General features: G+C 43.1%; 1 protein-coding gene across 1 annotated transcript in view; it reads right to left on the bottom strand.

The window, feature by feature from the left end:
• The window catches only part of Myc (bHLH transcription factor Myc), a 31,657-nt gene extending 19,407 nt beyond the window's left edge, over positions 1-12,250 (bottom strand). Inside the window, exons 1-2 of the mRNA XM_078191038.1 lie at positions 11,687-12,250; positions 4,407-5,201 (exon numbers count right to left, since the gene is read on the bottom strand). Coding sequence (XP_078047164.1) covers positions 4,407-5,196 — 790 coding nt within the window. The 5' untranslated portion in view covers positions 5,197-5,201; positions 11,687-12,250. The remainder of the gene's footprint in view (positions 1-4,406; positions 5,202-11,686) is intronic.
• Positions 12,251-12,722: the final 472 nt, after the last annotated feature.

Genomic DNA, 12,722 nt, shown 5'->3' with positions numbered 1-12,722 from the left:
GACACTTTTTGACGTCTACACCTGCACGGTTGGAATACTTTCGTCTGCCGCCGGCATTTGCCCTTTAGCTGTGAACGCGACACGAACGTGGTGCCACCGGCAGTTGTCCGTCAGCTTGCCAGTGAAACCAGGGTGCTGCTGCCACCGGGCGGCGGTGTTAATTACCGTCTACAAATCACTATTACTGCTAGACTACGGAACTTTATAAAAATCGACGTTTTTATTGCTACTTTAATCGTCTCAATAAGTTCAAGTTATTACATCGCACTCTTAACTGTTTCCAATCTTTTTACTGTTCTCCCTGTAATAACTTGAATTTCTTCAAGTTAATACGTTAATTTTCTTGGCTTCTGCCAAGGTTCCACTGTGGTTATTCTCCTTTAATAATTCTAATAAATTCAAAATATTACATCAAAATATTTTTTGCTAATTAACATTATAATTAATATGTCCAGATATTTATCTGTTTTTAGTGTCCCTATCTGTTTTGTCGCCCTTTCTTTAATTATATATAAAGTTCTAATGGATATGTCAACGTTGGCTTCCTTCAATCTTTTCAGTGCTTTAACGAACAATATTAGAATATCAATTATGAGTATTTCTTCTACTAATTCTCGACATAAATGCAGAAAATCTACAGTCTAATATCATAACAATTATAATTTCTACTGAGTTTAAGTAAAGATCATGGACTGTGTTCAGGGTTGCGCTTAAACAACCCTGACTTTTACTTTGTCTCGAAAATTGCGCCATCTAAAGCGCACTCGTTTAACTGAACGAAATCGCATGGCTCGGTCATCGCGCGCTCCAATAAACAAGGATGTAGGATAGTTAAATTGGAAGCACCGAAGCACTCGATGAACCGGTTTCCCTTATCTTATAGTGCGCACCGAACAATTAGGTGAAAAAATCAATTTCTCGCAGTGATCGAACCTTGCATCTCCTTCTTGCATGCTACGGGGACTTTTAACTTTGACTTGTTAATTATTAATATGCTTAACGAGGTGATGCTTTTCACGTGGTTTCACCGACTCGTCTGGCGGCCGTCAGAAGTAGCTATTTGCAAGTTGTGCTTCTGGCAATTACCAATTACGGACGGTGACAACACGAAGGCCAAATTCGTGGTGTGTCCGGTCGCACAGTAACGTCTTCTTGATCCATTAAGTTTGGACGATCAGGAAACGGCACACTTTAAAAGACCCTATCGACGTTCCCCGGCCGGGAGTTCTCACCGTCTTGTCGCACGAGCGGTTCACTCGCTGACAAAGCTTATCTCTGCCGGTCATCGGTCGCAATCAATTAAACCGTTCGAATTAATTGTGATTGGGATAATTAAACGGACAGCTTGGGAACGGTCCCGTTCGAAAAACACGCGAGCATCGCCCACGCGCGATTTTCTCTTCGAGGATGGGCGCGATAGAATGATGATCATTTTTCCAGCGGATCGATTCGCGTGGATCGAGTTTCTCTTTGGATTTGCGGCGGATCGATGCAAGCGCGTCACGGCCAAAGAAAAATAGGCCAGTGAGTGGTAATGTCGTTCAATTTGATGTATAATCGGAAGAGAGCCGGCGTAAATGTTTAGTCACGTGCAGGCCAATGCAAGTATGCACGTGTGTGCACCGTCGACTGTTGCGCGACTCTTTCCTGGTCATGCTCTCCTATCGTAAGAACGACGCACGCACACACATGACCAGGTGACAGTCGTTTAGCCGTCGGCGGCGCAACGTACGTGTCCGTGTCTCTATCCTGTATATATGTATAGAGCGTAGGATGTCGCCATGTGGCGCAACATATTTTCAGGTGGCGGCGAGCGGCACAATTTTCGCCGACTAGACGCTAGAGCACCGACTAGACGCGCTAGAACATCGGACCGACGCGAATTATGCGAACCGCGCCAAACCGCCTCTCCCGGAATCACTATAGTTAGACACAGTGAACAAGACGCGTGACGGAAGGACTGCTCGCTACGAGGAAGATACGTGACGTGCCCTGAAAATGCTCGAGAATTTCTCGAAATCCAATCACGAAGCCTCCGTACGAGACAACAGAGCTCTCGAGAAATTCCAGAGACGCGCGCCGGATTTTTCTGCGCAAGATGCTGAATAGTTTCTGCGTTCCCCGTTTGTATAGTGCCGCGATATGATCATGTCACCGCGTTCCCATCGTCCGCCGTTCTTCGATTTCATAAGACAAGTTGGCCGAGTCAGTTACGTTAGGCGGTTCAACCACTGAACGCGGCGCGGTCGGTTAATTATTTTTCGGAATGCAACGCGTCCGTGTTCGAAAGGCGATCCATATTTCGATTCGTCTAAAACGAGCAACGATGTCGCGAAACTGGTATTCGAGCGACGATTGCGACTGCATTCGTAGTTAGTAATAATTTGTATTGTTTTACACACAAACGTTTGCTCAACCTCGACACGCATTTGATATATGAAACTTTTTAACGGCTGCTATCGATGCAATAATAATCTATCAAGCCGTCGCTTCGTCGATGGCAATCATTCTTCTCATTGAAAGCAAACGAACGTCGCGCACACAGCAATTAAATTACATTTACGGTCTATGTCTAGTATGCGTGGCGTCGTGTCCTTGGTAACATTAAGTTAAAGAACGTCTGTCGGAGGGAATCGATTGTATTCTAAGAAAAATAACGTGGAAATATTTAAGAAAGACGATGCGAGACGAGACGGGACGAGACGAAACGAAACAATCGTTGCTGCTCGCTGCGCCGTCGGTTTAGATGGACTTCGGCTTTCGAGTGCTCGACTCGTTAAGGATACGCGCATCCGTTAAAAGAATTATACCTATGCTAACAGCTCGGAGACGAGGCTTTGTTCAAGACAAAAACATTAGTTTAAAAAGTGAGAATCGCGGGAGACAAGAAAAATCGAGAAACCCCTCTTTTGTTCCGGTGCTTAGCAAAGTAAAAAAGGGGGAAAGGTGTAAGATTTTTCGTGTCTCCCGTTGTCTCCAGGACGCACACACAGACTTCCAATAATGCTGCTCGTCAAATTAGCGATACGGGCCGTCATTGTTTGTGCAATCTATGCATCCGTTCCGCAAAGCGTGGCAGTCGATTTCAAGGCGAAAAAATTCTCACGGTTCTCTTTTCTCCCCAGAAAAATACCAGTGACCCGAGGACGTTAGTGTACCGACCTCCGAACTTGTTTAAAACGAGTTTTACGATTGTGTTGTATTCAACCGTTCCTTAGCCGGTGACGAATAACCAACTGCGATTAGCATACTTATGCGGGTACCCAAATTCGGCGAAGTGCACACCGGAGAGTGTGCCGTGCCACCGTCAATTGCACTCGATTAAGAGGATCCTTAGTTCGACCTTGCTGTCTCCGTTAGCAGGGTACAAAAGAATGAGGCGAATAAACGCTCTTGACGATCTAAAGGGTGTGAGATCGAATGATTTTCGGTCTGGAGGGAGACTTTCGGTCTGCGCCTTGAAAAACGAAACGAGTACAGCTTTTACTTCGGTTACTGTTAACCTGTGGATCTTTATGTGAAATTGAAATATTTCAAATCTAATACTTCTTTCAGTAAATTTAAAAGATCGCAATTAGCGGGACGTTCAATCTCTATTTAATACCATTTTTACCGATATTCTGTATTATACAACTCACCGAATTATTTTTGTGATAATTATAGCGAAAGTCGATAAGTGATCGCGTAGGAAACGATTTTTATTAAAAATTATTGAGTCTTTCCTTCATAAAAATGACGCTAACAAAAACACGTCCGTTGCACTTGCAAGGCAAAATGTAAATGTATAAAGTGATTCCTTTAATAAAATTCCTCACCTGCTCAGGAAAACTACATGTTTTCATGCATGCTTGTATTATCGATGCATGTACACAGTATAACACATTTATTACACTTAATTTCTGTATATAACGAAAGTTAGTAATTAATTTAGTGCATAATGAAATGAAAAGGCAATTTGTACAGCACAAACGAATCCACATTTGTTCTTCCTCACCCCCTTATTCGCAATGATAGAAAACAATGAGAAAATGTGCTGAATTAATTTAAAAAATATAGAACAGAATATTATTGGAAAAAATGTAAAAGAAAGAAAGTTAACTTTACACGAAGCCCATACGATTAAATTTACACATGCCAGTCCCAGTCTTCTCTCACAATAGTGTAGTTCAGTACTCTTCGTCTTACTTTTATAATTGTAGCACCCATGAATGATGGCTCAAGTTCTTTCGATTAAAATGATATATATTCTCTTACATCGGTAGTGTCAATCCTTTTATCGGTTCTTGGAAGGAAAGGATACACATATACCCCAGACGTGAGAATTCGCATGCTAGTTTCCGGCTCGATGTAAATTTAACCGTACGCTGCTGTAACTGTAACATGTGGTAAATCGGATGATGACTCACCGGAATCAGAAGGTGTCTGCACGCCAAGGTGTTCCAGATTTTTGCCGATGGGCTGATTGAGGTGATAGCAGTGATCGCTGAGGGTATTCCTGACATTGATTTCCTTGTGCACTTGACACTGACCTTTATCCTCCTCTTTCCTCCTGTCGTGGAACCTGACCAGCTGACCGGTGACCTCGCTCACTGGCACAGCCTTGGTAACTGCCTCTGACATACACTCGGACAGTTTCTCGTGTATATTGATCTGATCGTGTCTGAAGAAAGGCCCATCGTCCTCGGACTCTGTGTCGGAGGAGCTCGAGGTCTGCGGTGTATCCGGTCTCGTGGAGTCGCCGTCGCTCTCCAAGCTTTTTGCGCGGCACTGTTGCTGGGCCTGCTGCTGACTCGCCGACAACGACGTCGTCGTCGTCGTCGTCGTTGTCGTCGGTGTGGTACTAGCTCGGGATATCAATAGACTCCGTCCCGCCGGTATTCTCTTCTGTATCTGCGAATCCTTCTTCGCCGGTAACGTCCTATTGTGTTCTTTGCTGATGCACAGACCTGCCCACATGCAATCGTGATGACGCATCTTTCGCGACCCCAGACAGGTCATCTTGTCGTACAGCAGCTCCGGTAGGACGCACTCGTCGAAGGTGTGCTCGTGATACATGTCCGAGTGCGTGTCCACCACTCGATCGAACGCGAGGTCCAAGTCGAACTTCTTCCATATGTCGTCGGACACCACCGTCGCGGTGTCGAGGGGCTCGTCTAGTAGGCCCAGGTCATGGCAATCCCAAACAGGCACCGGCATTTCGCCTGAAACGATAACACACGTTTCTATTGCATTGCGCTATACTTTCTGTTCATTATCTGGGTCACCTAAAGGTAACCGACACCTACCACTACTCGATTAAACACACAACTTACAGATAGCCAATTGAACATTTGGGTCACAGTGTAATATCATTTTTTCAGTGTGATGAATTTTTCATTTTCGTCTTATACCATTTTTCCTACCAGAGACGACTCGTCATATTCCATCATTTTTAGGTATCTATAAGTAATTTTAAATAGAATACAAGTCTTTATGCAAATTCTCGTATACACGAGTTAATTTAGAAGCATCGAAACGAAGATAATTAACATTCGACCGTTCATCGATTGTAATTCATCGCGAATTCTGGTTCGACGTTTAAGAAAGAGATTCTGACAAAGTATTTTAGAATTTAAACATTTATTCTTTTGTACTGTTACATTAACGGTCGTGAATTTTCATAAACCTATAAAAGCTGCCATAAAATTTACAAACGATAAACACAATCCCCCCCCCGCGATAACTGGCCAAGGGTCGAATATATCTTGTTTCCCGCCAAATTTCTGTCGCGCTATTCCACCGCGAAGATTCACGAAACCGTGCGAATTTCAACTCCGATCAGCTTATTAAAAATATGATATAAACGTGTAAAAAGTAATAAACTTTCCATGACAAAATACTTAATAAATTCTGAACAATTATTAGTGTACTGCACAATTCAATGCAATTAACATTCAATACTATTAATAACAATCTCTGAACTACTTATATAATCGTGTAGAGAGCATTGATATAAATGGCAGAAGATAACAGATAGTTTTTTAAACGAATAAATTTTTGAACCTGCGAATCGCGTTACTCGCTCGAAAGGTTTAATCGCGCATATTTTGTGGCGATTATTTCGATGTGCATCCATCTACTTCCTCCTCCTTTTCGATGTTACAACACGCGGCCTCACGTCGCGGTAATATCGCCGCGGCGCTGCGGTATTGCAATGTGTGTCGTAACGCCTTGAGCATTATCAGGAGAATCAACGAAATGAATGCAGTTGATGCTATGAAAATATGAACAAAGGTCGCGCGTTGCGGCTGTTTGTGTGCGCGTAGATTAAAAATACATGTCCTTCGACACTTTCGCGACACTACTGTACGGTTTTTGCTGTGCTCCGGTAAAACGGTACTCAACGAGACACCGAATCGATATCGTATGGTTCGACGGGATAATTCGTCTCAACGTCGGTACCTCGTACTCGCGTGCCATCTCTAACTCGACCATGGACTGGTAACCTGCTGCGACGAATCACAAACGTGCGAAGAACGTCGCAAGCAACGGAGGTCTTCGAAAAAACCGGTAACGCGTGCAGCTACAAATCAAACATTCTACACCGAGGTACGACAACCTGCAATAAATCACGGCCGATTCCCTAGACGAGGTCATTTTCGTTTACCGCGTGAGACCGTTACCGTCTATTTCTTTCACCCGTGGATGCCACCCCTCGCATTTTTACCCTCGACCGCCGACCGCCGATCGCCGACCGCGGTGCAATTATCGAAACACTTTAAACTTTTTAAAACCGGTGGCAATTCGGTTAGAGGCATTGCTAGACCACTCGAAGTGGTCGTTCAATATCTTCATGACAATTTAGAAATATATTGTTACATTATTTTGGATTTATTGGAATGTTTAGTAGAAGCGACACATCCTCATTTATTTGATTACATTTATTAAGTAGCCGTATTTTGAGTCTCTCTTGTGAATATTTCTTTTTTTCTTTTTTTAACAACCTTAGAAGTATGAATATTATTCAATACGTTTGAATAAAATTCATTTCTGTTGTTACATTACTCTTGTTCAATAAATATACATTTTCTTTTTCCACGATGATATCGTGGTAAGAAAACATGTTATAACTGTAAAAAAAACGATTGATTAATGGGAGAAACAAATTCTCGCTTAAATTCTTTATCAAATCAACCAGCAAAATTTCTAATTAGATTAGATTCTTAAGACATTCGTGTAAAATGACTATTTTTAAAAATGCTGCTACATCCTTGAACACAGAGAATTGGCAACATTGATTTCAGGGGCAAAGTTGAAATCTCGTTGATGAAAGAGAAAAATGGGACGCAGTAGAATCAATTTGGGCAGTTAAGAGTTAATCCGCGTCTAGCAGGAACGACTGTTTAGCTTTGTCATAAAGTGAATCATAAAGTTGTTGACTATGTTGCACTGATGCACTTGGTGGTATTTCCGTCCATTCAGCTGAAAGAACGAAGTAGACTCGTAGTATCTAACTTGCGCCAAGATGCTCAACACGGAAACAGTAACTCTGACACATGTCTTCGCGTGTCCCGTCACTCGAATCCGGCCATTATTTATTAACTAACACATTTGTTCACTAAATCTTCACAATCATTTACATTGAATCAATATCCTAAATTGCAAACTATCATAAAGTTACAATTTTTCTTTATTGCAAATTGTCATTTTTACGATTGTGTCTCTCTGTACGTCAGAAGGCGCCGAGGTATTTTTACGATGAATTCAACGTGCCAAGACTGTCTATAGTTGCATCGCAGTGAACACTTAGTGAAATGAAGTTGCTAGTCGCGAAAGTGTCGATTATAAGAATTGAAAAAATTGCTCGAGTAGCTTGAGAAAATGTGTAACACATTGCAATATGTTCCGCGCAACCATTACAGCTTGCGTGCCGAGTGAAGCGATCCACTGCGATTCACAGATTGTGCACATGTTAGACGCGTCAGCGAGTCGACTAGACGTAAAACTATCTTTAGGTGAAGTCACTTCGCAAAGCGAACTATATGTATAGTGATACCGAGAAGAATTAACAGTAGTTGGTGATACGAGGAAATCCCGATTCTTTCGTAAAATGACGCATAGTTTTACATAAGACGGCCAGTGTGTTTGTGTGTGCATGGCTCGATCGCCTCGTCACGACGATTTTAGAGTGCAGTTATGCTCTGCCAGAAGAAGGAAACGCGTCTGGGGCGCCGGTCACGCATCGAAAAGTCACACTGAATGACGCGACGCTCGCAGGTCTCAAACCTGAACTCCTTCGGAATGACTCACGATTACAACGAAATTCGCCGGGGCGTATTACTGTCGCGTATCTACACGCCGCTGATTTTTATTGCCGGTATTACAGCGCAAACATTATATCCGCCCGATTGGACCCACCTCGGCGATCACGAACCGGCGGCGACCGTTATCTCACGTTCCCGCGCACAGATGAACCACCACCGTGTCTCAATTAATTGTCGCGCTCCAGCGTTCCGATTATCACAAACATTGGCACTTTCATCACAAAAATCGCACTATTTCAACACTACCGCCATCCGAGATATCTTCTCAGAAATGATCTGAAGCATTGATCTTAAAGGATTTACTCGAGCAATATTTCGGAAAAATATTTCAACTGTGTAGATCCATCGAAAAGGATATTTGGAAAAATATTTTGAATTGCACGAAAAGATGTGAAATTTTTGTAGCAAAGTTAAAAACATTTGCAAAACGAATGACAATTGAAAATTTAATTTAGTAAGTAATTGGATAGAGTAGACAGAATTACATAAAGTAGTTCGAAGAATTGGAAAGGTACAGGCACCGACGATGAGAATATTTTGACAACCGGTTGGACAAAGACGTTTGACAGTTAACCGAGTCGTTCATCGCGAGATTCATATCAAAAGTCGGCGAGGAGAATCAAAAAAGGAAGCAACACAAGACAAGAAGAAAAAGTGAAACGGCGGGAAGGGAGGACGGTGAGCTTTGTGGCTCGCTCACCCGTGAAAAACGCGAACCGCTGAAAAACAATGATACATTAGACGTTTCTCTTTGACCCTACTTCGCTGCTGAATCGAACAAAAGAGAGACACTAAGAGGGGAAAGAAATCACCTTCCTAGAACGGCCTTGCCAACGAAAGAAAGCATCCCGCGTGTTTTGTGTTACTCTCTTCGCAGAGAGGTGAAAAAAAGATAAACTTTCGTTGGATCGTCCTAGAAGCATCGCGTCGTCGAGCTCTCGCGTAAAAACCGTTACTAGCCGAATAGTAAACAGAAGACGAATGTTTTTACAGAAACATCTCGAATTTCTTACACAAATCCCTTCGCATTTCTCGGAGATCAGTGTTTTAAATTGAATAGCTTTTCTTTGTTGATTCAATTCTTTGAACACGGAAAAGAATTTTATGGTAAATATCGTTTATAAAATTATGAACACGTTAACTGATCGCTCTCCTGTCCGTAAACAATTTTTTTTATGGACAACGGTCTGTCACGATGTCACGCGAAATACCGAAAAGGACATTTATATTGTTTCAGTATCCAGAGATTGTGCGACTTCTGAGAACTCTTGCAACACTTTGAAACTCCGCCGGCATTCGGCTGCGGCAAAAGATCCATTTCAAATGCGTCGCGTTTTGATACCATGTTGCAAGTGACAGCAGCGACTCAGTAATTCTCAAGCAATCTGTATTACACCGCTATAAGAGGGGCGTGTCCCGAGAAGACAAACTGTAGATGGTGCAACTGCCCTACAAGATCCACATTATTTTTACAAATACTATCAATTTCAGAAGATTTATGTTGGCGATTAACGTCAAAATTGGAATAATGAAAATCTATCGATGAAAAGAAATCGTTTAAAAATAATATGTCATCGTGAAAAGATTCGAAGAAAATGTAACACTGTTTGTTAATACCTCCTTGAAAGCTGTTCACAGAATATTACATTCGAAAAAATCAACAAGATCGAATGTCTCGAAAGCGAAGTTCCAAACAAAGAAAAATATGATCACGCTAAAAAGCACCATGTCGCACTCTGCCAGTGAAATGAAACATTAAATAGAAATTCTGTCGAACATGGAATTTGAAACTGAACAAACCTTCCCGACGGATCCGATAAAAATGGTAGTTAGCCCGAGCTGTAAAAGGAATTCGACATTCCACGTCGTTCGCCGACGATCGATAGATTGAACTTATCTCATATTAGAACTACAGTTCACATATCGGACAGAGAAACCGGTCCAGCATCGGTTAGGTGGTGTGTGTGTGTGTGTATTCACTAACTTCCGTCGAACATTATCGTTCAAGCATGTAACAAGCCGACAGCTTTTCTACCGGCACTGTAATTAAGAGTGTATTTCTTCTGAGGATGAAAAGGCGCGATACGGTAAAAGTATAATGAAAAATGTCCCGAGTGGCCTTCAAGCAAACACCAAACGAATTCCTAAAAACTAGAATTGCGAGTGCGGATTGATATGTTGCGCGACATTGCGATAGAAAGTGCAATATGCCGGGTAAACTCGCTTATCTCCGCTTGACACACATATTTTCGTGTACATATCGATCCGAACGGAACGATGCAACATTTAAAAGCGAGGAAAATGTCCGCAGATCGATCTCTGACACCGAACCAACTGTCAATCAAAATCACAGGATCTCGAAACGGCCCGCGAATATATTCGCGCCCGCCATTTCGCGCGAAAAATTCTAGCTACGTTGTTGAAAATAACGCGGTTGTTGCCTAGAAACCAAAATACTGCCATTGCTACTTAAAAATGTAACATTTGATTGTTTAATACGTGACGCGTTCGCTACCGGCATCGTAAATGCTGACTCTTCGACTTTAAACAAGTCAAATGAATTATGGAATTGTGAAACACAACTCGAAAACAGATATCTGACACAAAATGTCTGTTCGCTGCGTTACGGAACTCTATATGACTGGCTCTATATGAGAGGCAAGAGAATCACGTTTGCGCGAGACGCCGGCCAATAACCGCTTAGAGAAGCCGCGTATTTTATCAAATGTCGTGTACGGATTTAGTCCGTTCAATTATTCGACTCAGGTATCACACGCGAGAAATAGTACGCGGCGTGATTTTCGCGTCAAAGTTCAAGCGAACGAATGCATGTGCAACTGAAATGAACTACCGAGTATTTCATAACACTATTTATAGACAGGTATGATTCGACTGAATAGGCCGGTCGCCAGGAAGAAATTTGTAAGTTCGTACAAAGTATTCGCGGGATTCCAGATTCTCGGAAACGTAGTCTCTCATCGATATTAATACCGCGGGCAAACTATTGACTCGAAATGATCGGCAAAAAATGCACACACCCCTCCCCCCAGCCTACCTATTTCCTAACGGAACACTTCGGTCGAAGAGCGTCGCGTGCTACGGCGCACGAATAAAATCGTCTAGCATGTCTGCTAATCTATTTGCATCAATTTGCGACGCCACGGATTCGAATATTTCACTCGCGCTCGATTTTTTCTCGAAACCGCGCTTGCGATCGAGTCACGTGTCAAGTTCACAAAATGAAAGGTTGGAAAGCTTCGGGGGAACCGGTGTCAATGGCACGCGAATCCGGCATGGAGACTACTACACCGGTGACAGAAAAGTTCAAGAACAGTCCGGCCGGAAAGAAGAAGAATTGGTGAAATAGCAAGCACTTTACAAACCTATCGGCCACTTCGTGTTGTAAGCCAAGAGAGAAATAGTATCCAGTATGGAACACACTTTGGCGCGACTTCGAATATCGCGCGAAAAAACTGAACTGATACGAGGTGGGCGCGTGCTCCCGCCTATTCGAGTTTCGGAATATTCCTCTTCTTCTCGGTTTCCGATTCACCCACTGTAGACGAACAGCAACGGGCCGAACGAATGATTCCGCGGCACTGAATACGCGCGTCCTCCTCGGTCGTGGTCCTTCCGCGGTGTCTGTACAAAAGTGACACGGGAAAGTGTCTACGGTAAAATGATCCGCTCAAGCGATTCGGTCGCGTGTGCTATTGCCGCGTTCGGCCATAAACGTTCCAGCCGTTTTCTTTTATTGTCGAGATTGCTGTACGAAGAGAAGCTGCTGGTGTATTCGACCGGATAAAGAAAGAATTTCATTCTCGGCGCGATGTGCACGATAAGCCGGTGGCTCTGACTCTATCCCTGCGCACGCGCACGGCGATCGGCGACAACCCAACCTTTACTTTAAGGCCGGTAAAAGGCGACTGAACTGTACGGCTCGTGTGCCTTGCATCTTCCACGGGCATGCCCACCGCTCGAGACCCGGTGCCAGGACCGTGCCAACGACCGTAGCGCCCCCGGACCAGTACTAAAACGCTGACTCCTCTCGCGTGAGTATTTTCTCTCGCATCGCTCGATAATCGCGTCGCTACTTAGGACTACTTCGAGCGTGCCTCCTCTGTCTCTTGCCGCCATTCACGATACACTTCTGAATAGACTGCGGACTTTACCAACATGTCCCAATACGAAAATTAACTTTTCCCGTTGGATATTTTCCTATCCGCATTTTCAACGTTAAACATACCGTCGTCGTTTTCCCCTTTTATTTTGATTTCATAATTATTAAAGTTCAGTCTATGGTCGCTTACATTAAAAATTGTTCAATGTACTTCCTCATTCAATCACGCACTGTTATAAAAATCCATGTTTTGCCAGCCGCTTTTAGACGTTGATAGCTTTACTGTTAAATATATCGCT

This window comes from Augochlora pura, chromosome 9 (genome assembly GCF_028453695.1).
Source record: "Augochlora pura isolate Apur16 chromosome 9, APUR_v2.2.1, whole genome shotgun sequence".
Lineage (NCBI taxonomy): Eukaryota > Metazoa > Arthropoda > Insecta > Hymenoptera > Halictidae > Augochlora > Augochlora pura.
The sequence above is the reverse complement of the archived record's forward strand: the minus strand, read 5'-3'. Positions and strand labels throughout refer to the sequence as shown.